General features: G+C 38.5%; 1 protein-coding gene across 2 annotated transcripts in view; it reads left to right on the forward strand.

Moving 5' to 3' along the window:
* Nucleotides 1–25,414, forward strand: part of OCA2 (OCA2 melanosomal transmembrane protein) — a 190,232-nt gene that overhangs the window by 75,550 nt on the left and 89,268 nt on the right. For both annotated transcript variants that reach the window (XM_086609846.1, XM_086609852.1), the window contains exons 14-17: nucleotides 3,354–3,486; nucleotides 17,528–17,675; nucleotides 19,328–19,385; nucleotides 20,794–20,902. In XM_086609846.1, coding sequence (XP_086465972.1) covers nucleotides 3,354–3,486; nucleotides 17,528–17,675; nucleotides 19,328–19,385; nucleotides 20,794–20,902 — 448 coding nt within the window. The remainder of the gene's footprint in view (nucleotides 1–3,353; nucleotides 3,487–17,527; nucleotides 17,676–19,327; nucleotides 19,386–20,793; nucleotides 20,903–25,414) is intronic.

Below are 25,414 nucleotides of genomic sequence, written 5' to 3' on the forward strand. Positions count from 1 at the left end.
ATGTTGGCTGTCACCCACCACCTCCTTGCTCTCCATGTGCCTTAGCATGGTTCCCAGGAGAATCTGCTCCATGACCTTGCCAGGCACAGAGGTGAGGCTGACCGGTCTGTAGTTGCCCGGGTCCTCCTTGTTCCCCTTTTTAAAAATGGGGGTTATGTTCCCTCTCTTCCAGTCATCGGGGACCTCGCCAGACCGCCACGACTGCGGTTGCAGCAGAGCAACCGCCACACACCGTTGCAGCAGAGCAGCGTGTTTTCTTTTTCCCCAGAGAAAAGAAAGATCAACGGGGTGATATTAAGAAGTTTAACAAATAACTGAATCTCAGCCCAGCTACTCTCTTTGAAAACTTTGGGTAAGCTCCTGGAGAGAGGGCCAAAAAATCTAGTAGACATTTTTTTTCCTCTTGTGATGATGCCTCCAAATCACTTTTAAGGCTCATCTGTGTCAGCTCTGATGTCATGAAGCTATGTTAAACCTGATTTTTTTTTAAAGAGTATTGTGATATCTATCTCATTTAAATTCCTTTCAGCCATCAGTCAGACCTGAGACCTCCTTCTTAACCTTGTTTTAGTTTGCCTTCTAGGTTGATGTGATTTTTCTTTTCATAGAGAGGTTAGTTTTCTGGGTTTCAAGAGGCAAATTTCTTGTGCTGTATTTTTTGTTTGAGAAGCTTCTCACTGTGGCATTTCAGTAACAAAGAACAATTGTTTTGCCTTGCAATTGGTATGATATTCAAAACATAGAAGCAAGTGACTATAAATCTTTGTGCTTGTTTGCAATAAGCCACTTCCTTAAATCCAAGTTCCATTAACGTATGATGGAGACATCACATATTTAAAGTTGAGAGTTTTCAAGGATTCTTCAGGTTCCTATTTCTATTTTTTATTTACTACATTAGCAATTAGCTGAGTATCTCTGCAGAGAATTTCTGCTGGCATTCTCTGCCTGGTACCTGACATTCTTCTTCGTGATGTGGGCACATTGCTGCCAGGCTAAGAAAACCTTCATGTCCACTGCTCTTTTTAAGACTAGTTTGAATGCAAATCTAACTTTCTTGGTTCTGGTAATTCTGAGTTGAGCATATTCTGACCACCTCTAATAATTTTATTGCTTCTCAACTAGCTGTTTCCCAGTAATTTAATTTTTCAGAGGAAAAAATTTTTCCAGTCAGATTTAGGCATTGCTATTTTGGCTGGTGTAGCTTCAGTGTTTTTACATCTTAATTCTTTTCAGCTTCCTACCTCTCCTTAGGTCATTTAGGGACCATATAAAAATGAATACTTATTTTCCATACTTCCTGAACTGTTTAATGGCACCTTGTCAATACTTGAGAAATTTCCAAACCAAGGCCGGCTAATCTTGCTTTTAAGGATTCTGATTTTTCTAGCCAAAATTTCTGATCTTTCTTTTTGGCTGTATTCTTAGAGGCAACCCATGTATAAATTAGATTTATTGACAATTTTAAATGGCTGTAATTAAGGAAATACACATCGGGAATGTGAACTTTATACTTCGGGGGCAGGTTTTACAAACATTATGCGTTTGTAGAATTTCAATTTTTTTTTTCTCATTGCTACTTGTAAATTTCCTAGAGTTATGAATGTTGATTTCATCCTTCATACAAATGTCTCCTGTAGCTCTAAATCTTGACTCAATGCCCAGAGGCCAATCTTTCTGAGTATTTATAAAAATTGACTTGTAAAGTCTGTCTTGCAGATATGTCAGACATTTGACTGGGTGACCTATTATGTAGGCAAACTGAATGAAAGTGTATTATTTTCCTTTGTGCTATCATGATTTTCTCTCTGATTATTAAAATAATCTTATTCCAATTCCTGAAGAACCTTCTCTCTGCTTTCGTAAAAGAAATGGCAGTAGCTGAATTGTAACGAAAGGCCAGTGAATGAACAGGCATACAGTTTCACCTTTTAGTGGCTGGCGAGTAGAAAAGGCAAGGAATCTACTGTTAAATAGCAACTGAGGATGATTTTCTTTACCTTATGAAGACAAAACCTGTATGTTTAATAGGATCGAATTCTAACTTAGGTCTGCATATTTATGTTTTGAGATTTATATTACTGTCTGCAAACTATGGATTTTTTGCAAAAGGGGACTATTCTTTATCTGGCTACAAAAGTTCTTTATGACTTTAATCAGTTTCTTGTGTCGCGTGTCTTTTTATTATGCCCTGTGGTGCAATAGAGAAATGTTTTTTTTCTTTTTTTTTGAACCAGAGACATTTCATCTGGGACATCTTCACATAAATTATTTTAGTAGGAGACGATATAGAAAAACACACATTTAGGGTAGTAAGCCCCCAATAGTCTTAATACACAGTGGGTAACATCAACTGATGCTGCATGGAAAGATGTTTATAGTTTGTATTGGCATTACAGAAATGTCTAAAGGTGGCACACAGCTATGTGGCAAAAGGCAAGTCACTATAGAGATATAAAGATGTTGCATAGATAGATCCCGTGACTTTCTAGAGCCTCTGAGAAATCAGTGGATGCTCTGACAATTCAGCTTGGACAACCTGAACGATACAGGACTTAGACCATGCTTTCTTCCAGCTGTCACAAAGCTGGCCTGCTGGGATGACCAGCTCAGACAAGCTCTGCTTTATGAATACAAGGCAGTTCCTTGCTACCAAAGTATGTGGATGTGATCCCCCTTGGAGCATCATGGACAACTTCCTTTGGACAGGCTAGTCATGACTGCTTCAGAAAATCCCAACCCAAATGCTGACCTTGATCCACTACAGTGTATGTTATATGGAATCATGGAATAATTCTGTTGAAAGGGGTCCCAGAGGTCATCTAGTCCAATGTCCTACTCAGAGCATGGCTAATTTCAAAGTTTTAGGGTAGGTTGTCACTATTAATTCTTATTGCTTAAAACAGTAGCTTTTTAATATATTCTGCCTAACCTTTTGAGAACCTCTTCATTAAAGGGATTCATTGAGTGAAATGTAAAGAGATGTGTCCATTTATTAAGCAGGCAGAAAAATAAACAGAATATTGACATATACTATTTTTATTGTAGAATAATATTTGTGAATTTAGATGAAATCCTGGTCTTGATAGAGTTATTGCTGTGTCAGGAACACTAAGTATATATGTCAGTATATTTCAGAATAACTCGTAATGCTATTTTTTAGTTTTCTCAATGAAGTTGTGGCGTGGCTTGTCTCCCTGAAACAGATGAAATAGAGCACATACTGTACTTGGAACTTACTTTATTGCCTTATATTTATTATTGATTGCTAAAGTACATATAGTTGAATACTTTTCCCTGAAGGTAATATTGGAAAATAACTGATTTTTAATTTAGATTTTAATTTTTATTTCCAGGGATTGGATTTCGCAGCCTTCACAGGGCATATGTTTCTTGGCATCTGCCTTGTTGTTCTGGTCTCCTTTCCATTTCTCAGACTTCTTTACTGGAACAAAAAACTTTACAATAAGGAGCCAAGTGAAATTGTTGGTAAGTGTGACTGTGAAAATATTTTTATTATCATTACTTGAATATGTGCTAAATAGAAACTGAATAGTGCCTACTACAATGCTATACTCAGATGGAAGTGCCCACTCCGATCTCTGAACATTAATTTTTAAACTAATAATTTAGATTTTAATTTTAGTCTTGATATTTTCTGACTTTTAGAAATGAATGTTTTTCTGGTGCTAAGGTTGAGGTGTTGACATGAATTATTAAATATCTTTCAACATGTATAAGAATATTTTGCATCATTCTTAGCTACAGACTTGAATACCAGGGTGTTCTGTATCATAACCCATAATATCTGCTCCAAGTGCTGAGTTCACAGCCTAGCTTTAGAAATATCCCAAGTTTCCCTTATGACAGGCATAGTGCATTTTTGCTTTCTCTCACTACTGTTTTTTTCCACTGGATTTTTTCAGCAATCATTTTCTGGTCTCTGGTCAGTGAAGGACATTTCACCAAGAATAGAACTTTCCAAGTTGCCTCTGTGGCTCTTTCAACCCTAAATTTCCCCGGTGTATTATTTCTACAATTCAGTAGGACTAAATCTATGTCTTTTTTAGGTTGTTCACCTCAGTACTCTCTAGAAATCTTAGTAAAGCTGTTTCAATGACTGTTGAGTATATCAGTCCCTTTTTGTCTTTGTGCTTTTATGCCTTTCTATTCAGTAGTTCTGAAGTTTTCATCATTGTTCTCAGGCTTCTGTTTGAGTGGTGAAACAATAATAACCCCCAAATGTTCACAATTACTTTATGAGGTAAGAAATAGTTGACTAAGTATAATTTCTTAGCAAGCTTTGTACAGAGATATCTGAGTATGATTGTTTCTTCCCTGGAATTGATGGGATTTTCTCATTTTTTGCTGCAGAGTACTTAGGATCCAGGTTTCCACTGACTGTGCAACAGATGTTTTAATGAAGCTGTTGCTGGGGGGTCTGTTTAGCATGAGGAGGACAACTTTCGATATGGATGATATAACTTGGCTCCATTTGCAATCTATGGAGAAAGACAAACCCTTCTAAAGATTAGTGTAGCTATCTACAATAGAACAGATATATTGCAGCCCCAAAAGTTTACTTCTTTCTTTTGAGTATAAGGAGAGTACAAGGTGACTAACGCAGTGGTAGAGATATTCATGATAGGCAACTAATTTAGGCAAAATGAGTACCACATGTAGTGATTTGCATTTTCCAGGTAATATTAGCTTTAGGAGTAGGATTTTACTGAAAAGACAGAAGTGACATTCTTCTCCTCAGTGGATTGTACCCTGTCTCTTGAATCCCATCTGTTAGGTCACACTTCACTGCTTAGGAAGATGGCTCTTGTGCAGACATTTGGTTTTGAGGAACTTTAATACCCTTTCAGTACAAGGCATGCTCAGCCTACCTGTTCACAGCTCTGAGGGCAAAACTCTTTCCCAGTATTAAGAACCAAAGTGTTTTTGAAGTGTTTTAGACATGTTACTACCTAACTGTTTTCCAAGAGAATTAAGGACAATTTCTTTCTACACATTTGCATGGTATGAGATATATGTTTTCCTTACCGTGCCATTATACAACAGCTGAGGCTTTCTGCACCCTTAGAGATTTCATCCTGAGGGCAAAAGAAATAAAGCAATGATATCTGTCCCTAAAATGCCTAGATATTTCTTGTGACGCTAAAAAGTCAGATTTTCTTAAAGCCATCAAGAATCTTCTTTTCCTACCTTTTTGTACCAAGGAAGATGCTACAAGAAATTTTCCTTAGCTGGTAAATAAATCTATTGACTATCTACTTCTGGGTTAAAAAGAGAAAAGACTTCATTTACTGATGGACAAAAAAGACAAGACACTTCTGGCTCACTTCTGTTTACACTACATCAGTTATTCAAATAGCTAGAATTTTATCTTGGGTGCCTTTAGAGAAAGTAAGTCACTGAAAATGGGCAGTTCTGACTCTCAGAAAGGCATGCTCTCCTCTCCTAGCCATAGATGTACCTTAAATTTGTCAATTTAAAATCATTAATATTGAGTTTTGTCTTGTGGGAAGGCATCATTACCTAGAATAAATATCCATTAAAAGCTTATGATTAAGCATTACAAACTGTGTATCATAGGTGAGTGATCTTCTTACTTGTCTGGTCAAAGTTACCACTTTGAAGAAAGGTGAAAAAGCTGTGAGAGAAAGAGATATGCACTCCCAGTTTGTCCCCTGTAGACTACTGAAACACATAAAATGAACAGGTGGAGTGTTGGCTTATATTCCTATTGCTCCTTCTCGTCTTCGTACTGGTGGATGAGAAGCTCAACGTGAGCTGGCAATGGGCGCTGGCAGCCCAGAAAGCCAACCGTATCCTGTGCTGCATCAAAAGGAGCATGGCCAGCAGGTCGAGGGAGGTGATTCTGCCCCTCTACTCCACTCTGATGAGATCCTTGTTGGGCAGGAAAGGAACCCTTGCAACGTCTCAGATAATGTTGTAATTATGCATCAAAAAAAAAAGATTAATTTTCTTTGTTGTGCGGAAGTATATTATTAAATCTTTGTATTCAACATTTTTTTGTAACTTTCCAATTTTCTTATTTAAAAAGAATTAATTTGCTTTTATTCACTTCTTATTTTCTAATAAAATTCATAGCTCCATGGACATTTCCATGAATAACTAGAGTTATTATATACTTGAATTATCTTTAAAAGTGACAGCTTGCAAGATGTCTTGAGATAAGTAATATCTAAACAGTCAGAAAATACATTCTGCCATAATAGCATTATTTTGTGAAAATACATTTTAGAAAATAGAATTATTATTCTTTCATCTATAAACTTTTAAAGCATGTTTTTTATTTTTAATAAATCAAGTATGCATTTTTGTATTAATTTGAATAGTACAATTTATTCACTGACATAGCATTTTTGCCAGTGAAACATTGTACACCTTTAAGAGGCTAGCATATTTCCCTCAATTCATCTCAGTAATCTTTGTTCCTTGTAGCTTAGTATGTTCAGATATAGCAGTCTCTTAATCAGTATACCATGTGTTCTTTCTCATAATCAGCTGCTCCTCCATTGCTGTGAAGCTAATCAGTGGCTGTTCAATTAGAGCAAATGCTAAAGCACTACTCTTTCTGTTGAAATTTTCTGTGTAGCTGTCATGGTTTGGATTTGCAGAATGAGCTCCAAGGTGCTTTTAGGGTTCCTTCCATCTCAGGTTACAATGATTCTGTAATAACTTCAAATATCTTGTTTGAAGCAGCTGTTTTAATCAACACAATACCAGCCTTCCCTCAGCCTGCCCCCAATTAGCAATTAAACAAGATATACGAGACTTAATTGGTATAGTATTCTGCCCAGAACTTTTTCACTGTATGTCACAAGCTTTAAGCTTTTTTTTCTGTTGCTTTGGGCTACACAGATTATTGAGAATGGATAAGCACTAATTTTAAGAAAAGACAATGCTGTTGTTCTGATGATACTTTGGCAGATTAATTCCAACGCTGTGTGTTACCAGTGTTTTTAAATTGCTGGCTTTCAGACTGAGCTGTAGCACCTGTACAGAAGGAAAAAACACATGTTCCTTCCCCAGGAGCTGCTACCTACCTGCAGTAGCTTGAAGCAGGGCATACTAAAAAAGAAAAAAGAATGTGAAAAACTCAGCCATGAGAGAGAAAATAAAATTCCTTTTAAGAATAAAGGGATATTTTGAGGACTTTTTTGAGTGTGGCTTTCGGCTCATAAACTTGTGCCTTGTTCTATGTGATACAGAAAAAGATTCTAGGATTAGGGTAGTAAGCTGAGAAGGTTTAAAAAGCGTATATATATGCACTTTCCTAAAAGAATATATAAAGGGAAATAATAATATGTGAGTGTAAGAGGAATCAAACTTGCTGTTCCCCATCCCCACCCTAAAACTTGAAACCAAAGTTTTTACTTCCCTTAAGGGTTAACAATACATTATATAGTCCCTGGGAAGCGTGACAATACACTGTTATGTCTCAGCTAACGAGCTGTGGACATGTGGACCTCAGTGTTTGGGAAGGTTGCTATCCCCAGGACAGTGGGTGGCACGTGGTCTAGTGACAAGTATTATTATTGCCATTTTTGCCAAAGAGGAAGGGCTTTTTCTTAGCACGATGAATGATTTGGCACCAGCTCCCCATTTCTCCTGTGTTGCTTGCTCCAGTTCCTAACTGTTCTACTGGCTGAAAGAGAGACTCACCACTGAAGCAGGAGTGGTGATGCCAGGACGGAGGGGAGCATGTTATTCCTTCCAGTGCAGCCTGCAGCAGCTGGGAAATACTGCTATGGTAATATGATAGTCAGTACGTAAAGTCTACAACAGAAGGAATTTTCTAATTAATCACAGTCGTGTAAAGTGCTTAATGTGTGAAAAACACGGCACTTTTTCCCACAAGGTGAAATGTGGTAACCAGATGAGTGAGCAAATCTGTTTGTTTCTTCCATATGGAGCTTTACAACTGCTTCTCGAAGAGAAGAAAAGGGAGAGGAGGAGGGGGGAAAAGAGGTACAAAACTGACAGTGAAAAGGTAGAAAATCTGGAAGAGGAAAGAAGTAGGGGAGCGATAATTGAGGGCTGTCAGACATGTGCAACAGACAGGACTGTGCTGGCTGAAAACACAAGATGTCTAGGCATCATTCCTGGACTTAGAGTGAGGGTTGCTCACATCAGGCCTCATTTTTCATAAAAACGTCCAGGGGATGACACAGCTGAGGTCAAGGTCAAGAGAGACAACAAAGCTAAACTGAAAAACTCATTTAACACAACATCTGGTGAGTTTCCCGCTCTGTGTCCTGTACTGACTACAAATTTCTGCTACAGTGCTTTGTGCTGCACATGATCATCAAGCACAGGCATCTCCGATTGTAATTGTAGCTGAGCAAAAGGTATAGCTCAGTGCTGTTGTCATTATTTTGTCCATGTGAACCCCTTTGCCTGTCACAGCTCTGAGATGCCTGCCTGGGAGAAGGTCCCCAGTGCCCGTGGCCATGCTTAAAGGGTTAACAGCTTTGTTGTTTTCTCAGGGCATGGGATGCCCTGGTGGCCCCTGCATACTCTAACAGTGATGTGTGCCCTCACACCATGCCCTGCAGTGTGATGTACAACCTTTTAGTTTAATGCTGGGTGAGAATTGCTGTGATGACTTGCACGACAACCTCAATGTTGCTTCAGACACTTGGAAGTGAAAAAAAACTACTACTACTACTACTACTACTACTACTACTACTACTACTACTACTACTAATAATATGATGATGATGATGATGATGATGATGATGATGATGTCCAGGGCCACAAGAACATGCAGGAATACAGAGGGGACCCAGGATAAGGTGTTACATAGCATCAGTACAGCTATGTGTGCTGCTCAGGCTCAGAGAACAGTCCTTAGCCCTATATTAGTTAATAACATGTTTGCAACCATAGGAACCATTTCTTGCTAGAACCAGTGAGAGGTACATCAGGTATTTAGCTGGATTAAGTACATCCATAAATCTCAGTCCTGAGCTGCATCTGTAACCCATGTAGATACTACACTAACTGTTGGTAAAACACCATTGATATTTTAATGTGACTGTTGAAAGCAGTGGGCTGTCCTCACTTGAAAATTCATTCAGGTGAGAAAACAATATGCAGATTATTCAGAGAATAATGTCCAAAGAAAGGGATATTTCAAGATATTTTCAAGCACTCATCTCCAAGCTCAATCTGGATGGTAGTTTTGCAATATGCATTGCACTCTACTGTCTTCACCCAAGATACTAAATTCATGGGAATATATGGGAAGCATTTTTAAATTTTGAAGAACAATGGTTTGGGTTTTTTTTTCTTTTTTTTTTTTTTCTTTTCTCTGCAATCCAGTTGTATGTATTAACAATGAATAGTTAACATTTTAACTCTCCTACTGTGGGTGATAGTATGCTAAACTAAAAGATGCAGCTTTCTTATGAATTATTTTGGGGTCTAAGATAATATATATCTGCTACATACTGTGTTATTTTAAAGAACTGTAAGACTTTCAGCCTCAAAGGAACTAGGTAGTCTTATGGTCCCAACAGACTTTGTGTATACTCCTTTCTGGATAATGTATCAGGATCATGAGGATCATGGTTTTATGTTTGAAAATGTAAAAAAAAAATATCTGTCTTTCATTGTTTGCACTTTCAATAGCTCTTCTAATGATGAGGAATGAACATAAGTGAAGTTATTTACTTTACACAGAATCAAGACTTTTATATTTTTAAACATTTTAGATAATTTTATGTTTAAAATGCTGTATATGTCCTTTTTAGTACTTTAGAGTTGATGGAGTATTCCCCTTGGAAAGAGGAAAATGTTGATCTGTCTTTTCTTCTTTAGATGATAAAAATAGTATTCTGACATTTCAGACTAAGGGAAATATGACAATCTCATATATTTGCTTAGTGCATTGATAATGTAGCCATCACAAGAAGGCAGCTGTAATATTACTTTACCTGCCTTATGCAGAAAAAAAGTATAATACAGTTGCATTTTGAATCGATAGAGCAGCACTTCACAATTTTATTATACACATTTTTCATGGAAGGAATCAGTACAGAAAAATCACCAACAGGAGGGAAAAACTTAGAAAGTGATACCTCCTTTTTTTTTTTTTTTGCAGCACTTTTTCCCCTGGATTTTTTTATGCATACCACAACTGTGGAATGATTATACAGATATATGCTGGTAGGCAAGACCTAGTCTTATCATTAACATTGTTTTGGTGAAGCTATGACAAAATTTTTCACTTTACTCTGATGACTCTGAAGCTCATTAGGTCTTCCTGATATACAGAGCTTAAGAGATTGATTTAGGTTAATTCAACACATGCTCTGTGTCTGTTTGCTGCAGAGAGCTTTCACTGCAATGATATTTCAAATAAAAATGTAACTTTGACAAATTTATAAATTTTTCCTGCCATTTTTATTTATCAAAATGAGTTGAACTTATTACATTTAAACCAGTTGCTAAAAGATATGGTGAGTCTGAAACGTGCTTCCTTATTTTGCTCTTCATTTTGCCCTATTAAAAGCATTACCTGAGGCACTATCTTTTGGATTATGAGAGTTGTCCTCTTGAGGCTATACCTTTTAATGATTCTTTTTTCCTTAACAGGACTTTGAGAATATCATCTTTATGTGACAACTTGCAGTACTTTTTCTTTTTTTTTTTTTCCCCACTGGTATTGAAAAGATCTCAGCAGTAGTTACATTTGGTGCAAAATCTGTTACGGTTGAAATGTATCTATTCACTTTTGAGCAGAGGATAGTGAATTGAATAGAGATTTTTTTTAAATTGTGAGACTTGTACTTTAATGGAAATTGTTGGCTAAATTGGTTTTCATTGGTAAGTCTGGCAGTCTGAGTTAAAGCTTCTTGATACTCAGTAAACAAGAATTATTTTTCTAGATTTCAATCCTGACGACAGTTTTCTGAAACAAACTACACTGGACTCTTATATAAATGAATGCTCAAAATACTTGACTCTCTACTTCCCATGACCCTGTGCCGTTCTCAGTGTAACAGAGCAGAGTATTGTGATAACATTAGGCAAGTGCCAATAAGCATACATGAAACCTGAATATACTCGTATTGCCGTTTTTAAAAGATGAGGAGCTGCAGTAGTGCAAACTAAGGGGCAAACCACAAGGACTGAAATAACTTTATGGCTCTAAGTCTGACTTACTCAGAGGTGAGAATAGAGCTCATATCACCTGAGAGAGATTCCATCCCTTATTCAGGGACAAACCAACTGAAGAGTAACGTATGTCTTTATCAACCATTCTGAAATGTAAGAGATCTAACCTTCTTTAATATCTGCAGAATACTCTGTCTGAGTGTTATGTGACAATCATAGAGGTATTAAATTGACTTTTCGCTTATAAAATGCAGGGTTGGGCTTGTAGTGTTGTAGCTTCTTTCAGTAGCTAAAATTACAGGGGGAAACCAAAAGCACAGCGAGGAAAGATTCCAGTTATATTTTTAAGGAGAAGATTACTTGCAGTTTTGCAGCTTTCTGAACAGCCTCACTCCTGCGTCTGCTGCAGCCTGCCCCAGCTTGCTCAGAAGAAAGCTCCTGGGAGGTGACTGAGATGCGTGGCACCATCTGAGCTTTGCAGTTTTCTGCCTGGACTCCAGCAGCTTTCCTGCAGGGATGAGGATGCCCCATAAATCCTGTGCCATAATGCAACCCCATACTGGGTATCCAAACTGGCATTAGGTGCCTCGGTGACCAAATGCGGCCCCAGCTGTTGGACTTTGAGTCGAAAAGCTTATGTAAATGCTCCATATTGCTTTATGTGGTGTGGTGCAGATTTCTTGCATTCCTTTGCAAGTATTTAGCTGAATAAGGCCAAGTGTGTTTTGTTGCAGTTTTGAAGACTGTGCAATGTTTATGCCTCTGCTTATCTTTATCCATGATTGCTAAACTGGACTACTCAAAGAAACAAAGACAAGGACATTTCAGGCTTTATTTTTTTTATTATTATTTTTTTTCAGAATTAGAGCCTTATGCTTGTCTCTTAGGAGAAAGACATAAGTTGTTAAGCTGGAATATCCTTCAGGATGAATTCTTTCCACACTTGAGTTTCACCTTTCTGACTTAGTTTCTGTGCTTTTTCAATGGAGATCACACCTACTTACTGTCTAATAATGCTCAGAGGATTAATTATATAATATCAGGGATTAAAAAAATTACTAAGTTATAGATATTACTTTTACTAGACTAAGCTATAATTCATGGTACTTAATTTGCTTTTCAGTTAACATTTAAACAGAAGTATTCTTGTTCTGAGAAGTTAGCTAAGAAAAATAATTGCTCTACTGAAAAAAGTTAAGCTACAATAGCGTGTGGGGAAAGAAAAAAACACATTCAGAGGAACGTGCTTTGCACGTCATTAGTCACAGCCCAGCAGTGCAAAACCTGTGTTGCTTGCAAAAAGGTAGTTAATGTATTTAGCGTACTTGCCATTTTGTGATAATTTTTATCATCTCATCAAGGTTAGTCATGCTCTTCTGAGTATCTTCAATTAACAAGACTGGCCTCTTCAAATTCTGAGACTGGGAATTAATTATACTGAGTTTTTGAGGATGTCTTTTTTGTTATTGGCAGTCGGATGGGAGGGAATGTGTGATTACTCTAAGTGAAAAATCAATCTGACTATTCATTGTCAGATTGCAGAAAGAATATGAATTTTTAAATGAAACTTGATGTTTTCTAAAATGCAGAAAATATTTTCTTAAATGTCACAGTTCAGGTCAGTAGCTCAAACTCCATTAAATTCAATGGGTCCAGGACATCTTATCTGTGGTCTCAATGGTAAAATATGATAAATGACAAAACTGGAACAGATTAGCAGCGTAGGGTTTATGTTTTTGTTGATCCTTTATTTGATCCTAGAATTAAGCCAAAAATTATTCTTTTCTTGTTGTAAATGGACTTTCTGGCAAAAAAATAAAAAAAAAAGAGAAAAAAAGAAAATTTTTGTGAAATGCTACATGTATTGCTGTGGTGCCTTGAAGGCTTTATGAATGTAGCATGTTCACAAAGATTTTAGTATCATAATGGGCTGAATTCACTGACCCACCTACAGCTCTCCTGTCTTCTTTTGCTCCAGATGACTACTAAACTTTGCCTTGCTTATATCGCTTCAACTACTACTACTACAGTTGCAGTTAAGTGATAATTTACCTGCTTTAATGATAAATTGCTATGATAGGTACATGCCACACACATACCATTTCAATTATTAGCAATAGACCTAGCAATGGTAGGATAAATCGATTAGAAGGCTGATCCACCATAAAGCTAACCCTGCAAAAACCCTGCAGATTGGGTTTTGTTGGACAAGTGAGCAGAGTGAGCTCACCCTGGGGTAACATGACCATTAGATCCTGTCTGAGGAAGGGACAGGAACTTATGGGCATGGGGAAATGGAGTGTGAGACCTTCCCATTCAGGGGCAGCCAAATGTCTTTATGCTGCCTTAGCCATAATTTCAAAGTGATTGATAAGACCCTGCAGTTGCATTAAGCCCTTGTCCATGATGTGTAACGTAGTATGTCATAAAATACCACGTGTTCCCAAACTCTAAGGGTTGCTACCTAAATGGATCTGCAGACCTGAAATGAGAGAAGTATAGAAAGGCCGAAAGTTTTTTTGACAGGTTTACTGTTCTCACTGAACTCAAGGGTCCTTCAAAACAAAAACTATCGCTAACACATATGTATCACCCGATGCCATAATGGGCTGTTACAATAAGCGTGTACATGAAGGAGAAATAGGAGAAACATTTTGTGGAGTTGACCTAGAAAACCTCTTCACAAATTATTACTGTAACAGGAGTCGCAATGTAAAAGATGTATCAACGGTTCTGATTTTGTTCTGAAGTAAATTCCACAGCAGGCTGGATGTCCACATTGTCCTTGGGATGTTTAGAAAACTAACGACTGAACAGTCAAGCATGTGCTTGCTGTACATAAAGGCAAAATCAAAACCATGTGAAAATATGCATATGTTTTTTGAACATGGAGGTTAGCCCCACGGCACTTCAGACATGGAACAGGAATGTGCAATGCAAGTCGTAGTGCTTTCCACAATGTGGGTTTGTTTGTGGCACAGATACACAGATGGTAGCTGCCCCTTTCTGAAGCAGAGAATATAAACATTCTTTGTATGAAAATACCTGCTGGGGATCTACATCTCAGATGATGAAAGATTGGACTTTCCTTCATCAGCAAAATCCTCGGTGAAACTTGACGCAGAAAGAAGAAGGGGAAATGCTATGGCAGGATGAACAGACACGATCAGAAAAGATGTTGCGGTAAAGACAAGCTGTCAGAAAGCAGGATAATGAGCTAGGTAATCATGCTTCATGAGCATTTGCCAGAGAAAAAAACAAAACCACATTCTTTCTCTTGGACTGTTGATGAGAGACACTTTCAAAGCTACAGTTCAATTGACCTGAAAATTGCATGAGAAAGCAGCACCGTTCACCTACTGAGGTAGTTCTTCCCCTTCACCTGCTTAAATTAAACACAAAAGTTTCTATCTCATTCAGGCTAGGGCAGTGTTGTGGGTTAGGCCGAATCCCACACACAGCCAGTCACTCACCCTCCCCCACCCCCAGGAATGAGGGAGAGAATGAAAGGAGAAATGGGAAACCCGTGGGTTGAGATAAGAACAATTCAATACAGATGATTTAATACACAGTGTAGATGCTCACCACCCCCTCGTATGCGAAGCCCGTCTCGTCCCGAAGCTGCAAATCCCGGACGAACGCGAGGCCCCGAAATAGAGAGGGGCAGAGAGAGAGAGAGAGTACTCCGAGAGTGGGAGTACTGGGAGAGAGAGAAAAAAAAAAAAAGGCAATAGAGCAAAAGCGCAGCAAGCGCAAAAAGAGCAAAAGCGGCGAAAGAGCCAAAGCGCAAAAGCCTTTCTTCCCGGCTGACCCTCACTTTTATACTGGGCATGACGCTGCATGATATGGAATACTAATTGGCCAGTTTGGCCCTCAATCTTAAGTTCCACCACAAATCACAAGGGGAATCGTGTCCCCCTTGTCCCAACTATGCTCCCCCCTTATCCCGCTGTGCTTCTGCACTCCGGCACACTGAAAAGTCCTTGGAGTCTCACGTCCAACCACAAACATCAACTTGCTATCAGCATTCTTCTCAGAGCGAGCCTCTGAGTAAAACCAAAACACGGAGCTCTTCTAGCTGCTGAAAAGAAGAGCTAACACTGTCCCAGCTAAAACTAGGACAGGCAGCATTTAGGATCATATAAATACAACTTTCACCCCAAAGGCTCAGAAAACTTTTCAAAGAAAAAAATTTTGCCTCGGAATTTGCACAGGGGAGTGTGCAAGAAAACCACCTTCCAACATTTCACCATGTGATCTTGTTCATCGTACGGAAAGGATCAACATCCCAGCTCATGATTTCAGATTAGTTTCAAGGTGGATGTTATGAGGTGCAGGTTGCCAGCTGACCAGAAACTGTGGAGCTGAAGCAGACCTCAAATATGTGTTCACTGTCTTCTTTTGGAAATTACAGTGCTCACAAATTCAAATGCTTAAATTTTAATATTACTGTATTATTAAAAAAGAAAAAGCCACCATTTCTGAGGTTTGAAATCAGGGGTTTTGACAAAGCTCCCATCATTCTGTGGTGAGCAGAAGATCAGCTGTGGCCTAAAGCTCAGTCACTTTCTTGTTTATTCTCTAGAAGAGAATGGAAAATCACTGCTGCTAGAGTTGGGTGTGTCATAAATGTTGATGGAAAAGTCAATGATGGCCAGCACACGGTCTTTGCACAAAGTCATGTGGATCCTTTGATAAGCAGGACCTATCCATGTTTTAATATAATTTAGTGTCAGATTATGATCATGGCAAGAATCACCAAATACTTTACAAAGTAAAGTGGTAGATTCTGTACCTCTTTGGTATCTGGGGTTCAGATATGAATCCCTTCTTGGAAGAAAAGCTTTAGCTGAACACTAGTTGTTTAATAATCTGGGATAGTCACTGGGCTTTAGGTAGGGTGAATTTACATTTCTGGTATTGCATTGTAAAGCCCAGGCAAAATTTACCATTTTGATGACTTGCAAACTGTGTGCTCATCTATAGATGTGAACCATAAAAATGTGAGTCAATTGCTTTTCAGATCCTTTCCTTGTATCAACTATGCAGGCAGGTTATGATGGCTCCGGACATGCTTACTTTTGCTCTTATATTTTGAGTTCTGTCTAATTCCCTCTTATGATCAATCTTTACATGATTCACTCTGTATTATCACTATAAATACTTGGTCACACAGGAAGAGGGGATTAAACACATTTAATACTCTCTTTGATACTAAATACCATGAGCCACTTAGGGATTTACAGCAGTAAATATTAATATCACTGCCTACATCAAAATGTGTTCAAATATTTCTTATTTTATTATATAATGTTAAATACATAATGCATATAACTTGTATACACATTGCAGAGACTCCCACATCTATTTCTTAGGATAAGAACAATTTGCTGATTGAACTGAGATCTTAAGATATAAAGCCTTGAATTCTTGATGCATTTTCTTCAATGACATGAAATTTGAGAGGAATAGAAGAGTGAGGAAACATCCTATTTGTTCATCAGGAAGCATTTGTGTAGACAGTTTCTGAATGAATATTCAGCTTTTATTTCTTTAGTGATTTCCTGGAAAATCCAAAGATTTTTTTGGCATGCCTAGTCTACAGTCCTTCCTGAGCAGGAACACATGCTTTTCAGTCATTTGTCACTTGACAATACTGGAAAAAAAAAATCAAAATAAATCAAAAAGTGTTAAAATCCTGACGAGGTTTTGGAGACTGATTTCAAGTGTTAATCAGTCTGACTGAACTTACACAAGATCAGATATCATTCAGGTCTGCACGTAGATGATGGCAGTGGTGTTTATGGATATTTCTGATGCCTAACAATTAAGTCCTCCCAGGAAACTTTTGAAATGATATTAAACGATATTCCATAAGACAGTGTAAATTTCAGTTTAGCCTTACATTGATAAAACTGTATGAACATAAAGTGAATGGAAACATGTTGTCCATTCTGAATACAGTGAAAGAGCGTTTGCTGAAATTCCTCACTACAAAGTGACCAATATCTTGTTAGCAGTATGGTAATGTATATTGATAGTTCATTTTCTGATGAAAAATGAATGTGATACGATTTTAGCAGTAAAGCTTGTGGAAGGCATTTGCAAGCATTTGAAGAAAATACTTCTTTTTCTTTGGAAAAAGACTTTGAGATTAATTTATTTGGAATTTTGAAAAGTTTCTGTTTATTTTTTACTTCCTTCAGCTCTGCAAAATAAATAGTAAAAGCAGCTTCGTAAGTGGGAAATTGTTGGGAAGCCATTCTAATAATTTGACAGCTTTGAGTCGAGGGCACGTTACACCTATTTTGTGCACCTTTGGTTTGATATGCTTTGTACCTGCTCTAATATAAGTGATTTTGTTTCTTTTTAGAGCTGAAACATGAGATTCACGTTTGGAGACTGACTGCACAGCGCATTAACCCGGCCAGCAGAGAGGAGACTGCTGTGAAATGCCTCTTGATGCAGAAGGTGCTGACTCTGGAGATGCTCCTGAGGAAGAAGCTGAGGACGTTTCACAGGTGAGTGGAGACCAGCGTGTCCCACCTCCCCTCTCTGACCTTCAGCTTGGATAAGCTGTAGGAACAGGCAGTTTGTTGGACCGTCAGGGACCTTCTGCTCATCTCAGAATCCAACCAGGAATGATAGCGTGGCTTTGCTAACGTCAGAAGTGATATTTCTGTTTGCTTCAACGAGCCAAGGGCACATATCTAGTAATTTTAGGCACAGCTGAAAGTGAAGACTTTCAGGGATCTTTAGTGGGATGAGACCTATATTTTTAGTTTTCTCTTGATCAGATGAGTGTTGGGACAGAGATGAAGAGCCACTCTCAGCCTCAGTAAAACAAAAAGTATTTTAGGACAAAACCATTGTGTAAGGCCTGAAATATATATGTCAATATGACCCAAATTTAGAAGCCTAGAAATTTCAAGTAGTTCGTGGTTTAAAAAGATCACAAATACATCATCAGACTTTTCCTTGCAATAGTGGTTTCAGCATAGTAAAATGCTATAATTTCTTTTTTTACTGAAAAATTCAAGTGTTCCTCAGTGAACAGTTGAGCTTGAAAAATATGTCACAAATGAATTACGGCATTTTAAAAGTATTTCATGATCAAATCTTCAGGGTGAACCTGAGTACAGGCATTATTAACTGTTTAGGTACAGAAAAGAAGTTTATATAAACTAGGACTAGCAAAACCACTAACCTTATTTTGTTTACAATGTTCCAACAAAACCAGCTACTAATCCATGGAATTTGAGGACTTAGAATAGCAGTGATAAATACTCTGAAAGTTAATTGACTAAAGTGGAATTTCAATGATCAGTTTTCGTTAGTAAACATGTTAAATAGGCAGTATGAGCAAGGACATGTAAATATGATTTCTCACACTATTCCAGTAATAAGAGGATTTTTGTTTACATAAGGTTTTTGCTGATACTGTGCACTTTGACTGGAGAGACAGTACTACCACTTAAAGACAAAAAAAACTATTAAAATCACCTCCTTTTTGAAAGATTATAACAGATTATTAGACTTTACAACACTTTAAAGAAGACACTTCTGCAGTATAAATAAAACCTGTATATTTAACCTCGAAAATCAGGATTCCTCCAGCACAGTACATTTACAGCAATGTAAAAATTCATTAGCATTAACAGCAGTGCTCCAGAACTGCAAACCCCAAGGTTTTTTGCTGGAGGGCTGACTCTATGCTGATAATACGATGAAGTCATTCAGATGTTAAAGACTTCATTACAAAATGCAAATATAAAATATATGTGTTCTGATCTGTTGATGTTAGCACTTGACCCCTGTTTTGTCGCAGAAGGACGCACATTGGCTCCTGAAACTGTTAAGGGAACTATATATTGCACGTAGCCGGATTCTGTACTGAAGTCCATACTCTGGAGGCTAGCTCCTTCCAAGCCTGTGTGACCTTCGTGAAACAAAGGGTTTGTGTATTAGTGGAACGTGTTACAAAAGTGGAGCCTTAAGTGAATGCTCATGGCAATTTTGCTGCTGGCTGTAAGAAGACCACAACTCCTTTGTGGTATGAGTTACCCTGTACTGGGGAAGGGGTGATCTATTTGTGATGAGAGGGATTTATTCCAACACTCTTGGCAGAGCTCTAATTTCTCTCTGGAAAAAAGCAGGTGTCACTTTCTTTCAGGCAAATTTCACAAGAAGACAAAAACTGGGAAACAAATATTCAGGAACTCCAGAAAAAAGTAAGTAGATGGCAGTTTTTCTCAGTATCCGTGTAAGCAGAACTATGCCTTTACACAGAGAGAGTGCTTTGATTCTAATGCAAATTTAATAACTCTCATGATAGCAGAAAAGCTGGCAGGTAGGCAGGCTGGCTTCTCAGTGGGATGGGGTTACTGAATCACATTGTGAGGTTTTGTTAGGCTTTATACTTTTGTTCCTTGGAAAAATATCCTTTAAAGGATCAATAAATGATTCAGCAGTATTTTCTTAAATTTTTAGGCCACCACCAGAAAGACTCAGAAGGTGTCAATAGGTTGTTTATAACTGTGATGCATGATGATAGAGTACACTCCTGCTGATGTACCGAGTACCGACTCTCATTTGTTACGCTGTCTGTGACATGCCTGTTTTATTATTCAAGTAGGGATAAACCACTTAGATAAATCCCATTCTCTTTGCTGTGCACACATTAACACTGCCTAAGTCTTTATGCTGAAGCTGGGTCTTATGAGATGTAAACTCTATAGTGGGATTAATTTCACCTGAAATTAATTGTCTAAATGTCACATCCTCTCCACCTCACTGGCATTGCGAATGAATCCAGGCTTGTGTTTGGGAGCTCAAGTCCTTGACTGGGATATCACTGTCCTACGTGTCACACTGAAACAGAACAAACCCCACGGGATTTCTTATTAGGTTTTACACCTTTTTCAAGGCATTCCATAAAAGGCAACCTTTTTAAAGAACAGAGACTTACTTGTACTTTAGTAGAACTTTAAACCATGTGGAAGAGACTAGAAACAAGAGAAAGACTCAGGCTGGGAGAAGGTGATACCCTGGGTTGGTGACAAAAGTGAGATTAAAGCAGAGAAGCAGAGTCATGACAGAAAGTGCTGGGTCTGAGAGTAAGAGCATGAGGAGATCAACACAGGGACACAGGAGCTGGCACGGGGGTGTAGGAGCTGCATAGGGATTACGGGCTTGGCATGTCCATAAGAGTTGTACAGGATGCACAAAACATCTGACCTCTAGGCTAGGTTATAGGTTCTCAAAGCATGTGTGGAACAAAAGGTGAATTTTTCCAGGGTCATGAAACTGCAGAGTGTCTGGAGTGCCCTCTGTAGTAGGCATTGCATTTCAACCCTACTTTTCCTACTGAAATGAATTTGTAATGGGGGTAGCTGAACACAGCTAAAAGTATGCAGCAGGTGCTAGCTGCTTGTATTTCTTAGATTGCATTGGGCCACATATTCATGTTTTTTATAGGTATCCATGAAATGCTTCAATTTAAATATTTCTTTTATGCTGAAGGGGAATATGTAATACAGGAACAGAAGTTTGTGTTTCACACATGCTTTTGTGAACTCTGTGCATAAGAGGTAGCTCCTTCTTTAATCCAGTTATTAATTTTTTTCTCACTGTCTATAGCACAGAATAACAGACAAAATTCTCCTCATCAAGTGCCTGACTGTGCTGGGATGCGTTATACTCATGTTTTTTCTGAACTCATTTGTTCCAGGCATCTACCTAGATCTTGGTAAGTTTAATGGTTTTGTTCTATCTAAGTAAAACACCTGTCCCCCAGCCCCCTAAAAAACCCCAAACCACAAAACAAAAAAATCAACAAAACCCCAAAACCAACCCAGTAATATTTTCCTGAGTCTGGATCTTTTCAGAAAGCCCTTTCCCACACGTCTCTGGCCTCACAATTCCACCAGCTTAATCAGAACAGCAGTTTCTCAGAAGAGGTTTTCAAAATGCAGTCACATCCCAGTCACCCCAGGAGGAATAACAAAGTGCTCATGACTTCATTTTCCTGACTTCTCAATACTAACTAGCCGGCTAAACATTACAGAATGAGTGAATTTGACCCTGGCATCATTGCACTGTGGGTTTGAGGGAATGACCAAGATGCATTATGGAGATTGGAAAATAGTCACACCGTGGAAGAATGGAAAAGTAGTCTGGCATTATTTCTTAAGTATCGATAACTCTTCGTATAATTTCCAGTCTCCATTACTTTGTCACTAGAATAAATCATTTCCCACAAATCAGAAAGTCACTGTACCTGTGTGAAATGAAAGTAGCTGTATGCCTACTTTCTATGTATGTATTTATATGCATAGATTTTTATATAGACAGTTGTGTATCTGTATGAGGACAGGCATATACCCAAAATAGAATTAAATTAAACTAAATTAAAGTTCATGTTTAACTGAAGGACAGTCATCAAACCTACCTGTGCTTTGCCTTGCTAAAAATATTTTTTTGGCTGCTGAGTACTTGAAATTTTCTTATGGAATTTCAGATTTAAGTTTTTTCATGCAATCTGAATTCCCTCACTGTGTACATCCATCCCAGTGGCTGAAAAATGCAACAATATTGAAGAGAGAATGACTCATAATCAGTAGGTCATTGATTGAATCATCATATACACAGATACTACATTGAAATCCATTTTTGCTATGCACAATACAAGAGCTAGTTACAGCTGTAGAATGGTGATCAAATTGTAAACAAGGCATTCTGTATCTGCTGCTGACACTTCTGGTGCGCTGACTGGCTTAGAAATGTACCGGTAGCAGAAGGCTGTTCTCTCTGCTGGGACCTAGGGAAACACCAATGTTGTGTATGTTGGCACCATCAGGAGGATTTGAGCTACTGTGTCTGGAGCAGCATGTTTTAGTAGGTACAGCTTTGCTACTAAATGCGTTTGTTCCAGGGACTGATCCCCAGCCCTCAGGCCTTAGAGGTGCAGGATGGCTTGTGTCCATGCTGCTCAGACCTTGTCCCTTCAGGGCAGACTGGTCGTATCTCCACAGCACAGCAATTGGCCCTGCGTTTCCTCTTGACATTGTATGCACGGGTTAATTGATTTTTAGGTTTGCAGTGAGGGCGGTTTTATAGCCTAACAGAGCTGTGTTTTAACATTATGAGGCTGAGGGCATACACGGCTCAATATGAGCCGGCAATGTGCTCTTGCGGCCCAGAAGGCCAACCGCGTCCTGGGCTGCATCAAGAGGAGCGTGGCCAGCAGGTCGAGGGAGGTGATTCTCCCCCTTTACTCTGCCCTCGTGAGACCTCACTTGGAGTACTGCGTCCAGTTCTGGAGTCCCCAACATAAGAAGGACATGGACCAGTTGGAGAGGGTCCAGAGGAGGGCCACGAAGATGATAAGAGGGCTGGAGCACCTTTCCTATGAGGACAGGCTGAAAGAGTTGGGGCTGTTCAGCCTGGAGAAGAGGAGGCTCCGGGGTGACCTTATAGCGGTCTTCCAGTACCTCAAGGGGGCCTACAGGAAAGATGGGGAGAGGCTGTTCAGGAGGGCCAGTTATGATAGGACAAGGGGTAATGGTTTTAAAATAGAGGGAGGTAGGTTCAGGTTGGATATTAGGAAAAAATTTTTTACTATGAGAGTGGTAGAACACTGGAACAGGTTGCCCAGAGAGGTGGTGGATGCTCCATCCCTGGAGACGTTCAAGGCCAGGTTGGACAAGGCCCTGAGCAACCTGATCTAGTTGGAGATATCCCTGTTCCTTGCAGGGGGGTTGGACTAGATGACCTTTGAAGGTCCCTTCCAGCCCTAACCATTCTATGATTCTATGATTCTATGGCATTATCTGGTGCGTGTGATGGAGTTTGAGTGCATAAAACCACCTGGGATAATGTTTGAGTAACTGTACAGAGCACAGAGACACAAATCTGATGCAGACCATGCTGCTGCTTGGGTATGATCCTTGAAATGAATTGTCTCCAGAACTGCACTTTGGTTTATTTTTATCTCAAATGAAACAAGCTGAGCCACTGCAAGAGCCTGGGAGCAAAGCAATCCTTACACCAGGGGGATTCTGGGGGACTAGGACCTTGCTGTGGACTTGAGCTGAGCACTTATCAAACAGTTTTGATACACCCAGCAAGATCTTGCTGGCATACAGTGCAAGTTCTGGTGACCTGCAGCAGTATGAGGTTAGGCAAGGGGACATGTCAGCCATGCTTTCTTCACCATTTCAGACAGTGTCACAGCTGCTGTGGTGGCTTCCCTGTTCCAGTGTATCTGCCATGGAAATGGACCATTTCAGCCAATAAAGATTATTGCTTATTAAGAAATTAAAAGGTATACTGACGTATTATAACTGCAAAAGTGCTGTATTCCTAAGGTGTAGAAAGATGTGGAAATTGAAGACACTTGAAGGTATTTGAAGTCATAGTGGCTAAGAACATAAAGAAGCAGTTCACATCAGCAATTTAAGAAATCAATTTTCACCTTTACTTTTCTATATCAGAAAAATGGGCACTGAATCATGTAGAATTTCTTGAATTAAACCCAACATCTAAAAGTGTTTTTGAAAAGAACAGGTAGTCAGTAAGGACCACATAGCACTGATTGCATATGCTTCTGGCAAGATATTCTTTCAAAACTGCAAAGTAGTTGGAGTCAATACTAGAAGAAACTTAATAACTGATGATTGTTTTTTGTCCTACTTTATGTAAGTAAAATAAATGAAAAAAAAAAGATATGTTTGGCAGTGCAGGTTTCTATTATTCACTAGCTGATCTTCAACTTGATAGTTGATAGTCACTAGCTGATCTGCAGCCTTGATAGTAATATGTGTTCTGTATAGTTCCTCCCTGTTCTATATTCATGGTAAACCTGTCACATTAATGAGTAAATGTTATTAAAGCATATGCATAATTTCTTTTAACAATTAATGGAACCTGCAAACTTATACTAAGATCTCCTTGGTGACTCCTGACTTCCACTATCTTGATGATAGCTTGCACTTATTTATCACTACTGAAGTAGTGCTGCTGTGAGTCTCTCTGGATTTTAGTCCTCCAGTGCATGGAAATGAATTTCCTAAAATAGAGTACATCTTGTACTCTGATGGTTTGGGTAAATTTGTTCAATATGTTTTTCTCATAAAAATGAAAGTAGATTGTAGTTCAGTGTTTAATTTTCTACCAGAATAATGTTTTATACAGAGGCTGAAGTGTTAGACATCTAATAACTTTTAATTGCATTTGGTAGAGTGAATTAGAAAGATTATAGGATTCTTTATCAGTCCCCAGCCTTGGTACAATTTTTCCATTATGAACTTGGAATCATTATTATAATTTGAGACAACTGACATTTTAATTTAAATAATAAAATTTGCGTACTTAGCTGCCTTTTAAAATGCAGAACACTTTCCTATTCAGTTTTCTTATACCTGTTCATCAATTTATTTAGTCTAATTCTATGAAATATCTGTGTTAATGAAAGATTATTACCGAAATTTTAAGTAAACAGATATGGCAAACTTTAAGTCTTCTACAGTGCTTTCATTTGGCCGCATGGGCTTTTACTTTATTGATAAAACATCTGAAAAAAGATGACAACAGATGAAAGCAAAGGCCCTCTGAGGATTGTACCTGCCTCTTGCTTTGACTTTAGCTTTTAGGCAGGCATATCTAGAGCTTTGAACTATAATGAGATCCTCCAATGAACTATAATAAGATCCCCTCAAATAGTCAAAAGATTTAAAAAGTGAAATACAGCAAGATTTTGTTGAAATTTAAACTAGATTTTTTTTTTTTTTTTTTTTTTTTTTTTAAATAAAGGATGCTCAAAGTGACTGGGTCAGAAAGAATACACAAAAGCAATTTATAACCTACTTCCTTCTGCTTCTGTGAGGCAGGTCTTTCCTCTTTGGTTTGATTTCAGTCTGTTCAATGAGTTGCTGAGCTGCTGTGAACTCTGTGCAGTTCCTTCTAGTATCCATGAAGAGAGACCCATCAGCTCTGTGATCCTGCTTTTGTCTGCCCTTCTCAGTGGTCTCTGCATGCAACGCAGGCATCTTGTTCCTTGCAGACCCCCTTGCTGTTGCTCCCTTCCGCCTCTGGACACCTCTTTCTCAGGGCCAGGCTGAGTAGTGTGTGAGGCAAGGGAAAGTTCTCCCCTCCTTTTAGAGGGCTGAAACAGACTCTGATACTCTTGTCTTTGAGAAACACAGTGGAAATCCAAGAGCAAATAAAAGAGATACTGCCTGTTTCAGAGAAGTAATACTGT

The sequence above is a fragment of the Tauraco erythrolophus genome, chromosome 1 (assembly GCF_009769465.1).
Source record: "Tauraco erythrolophus isolate bTauEry1 chromosome 1, bTauEry1.pri, whole genome shotgun sequence".
NCBI classification, from domain to species: domain Eukaryota; kingdom Metazoa; phylum Chordata; class Aves; order Musophagiformes; family Musophagidae; genus Tauraco; species Tauraco erythrolophus.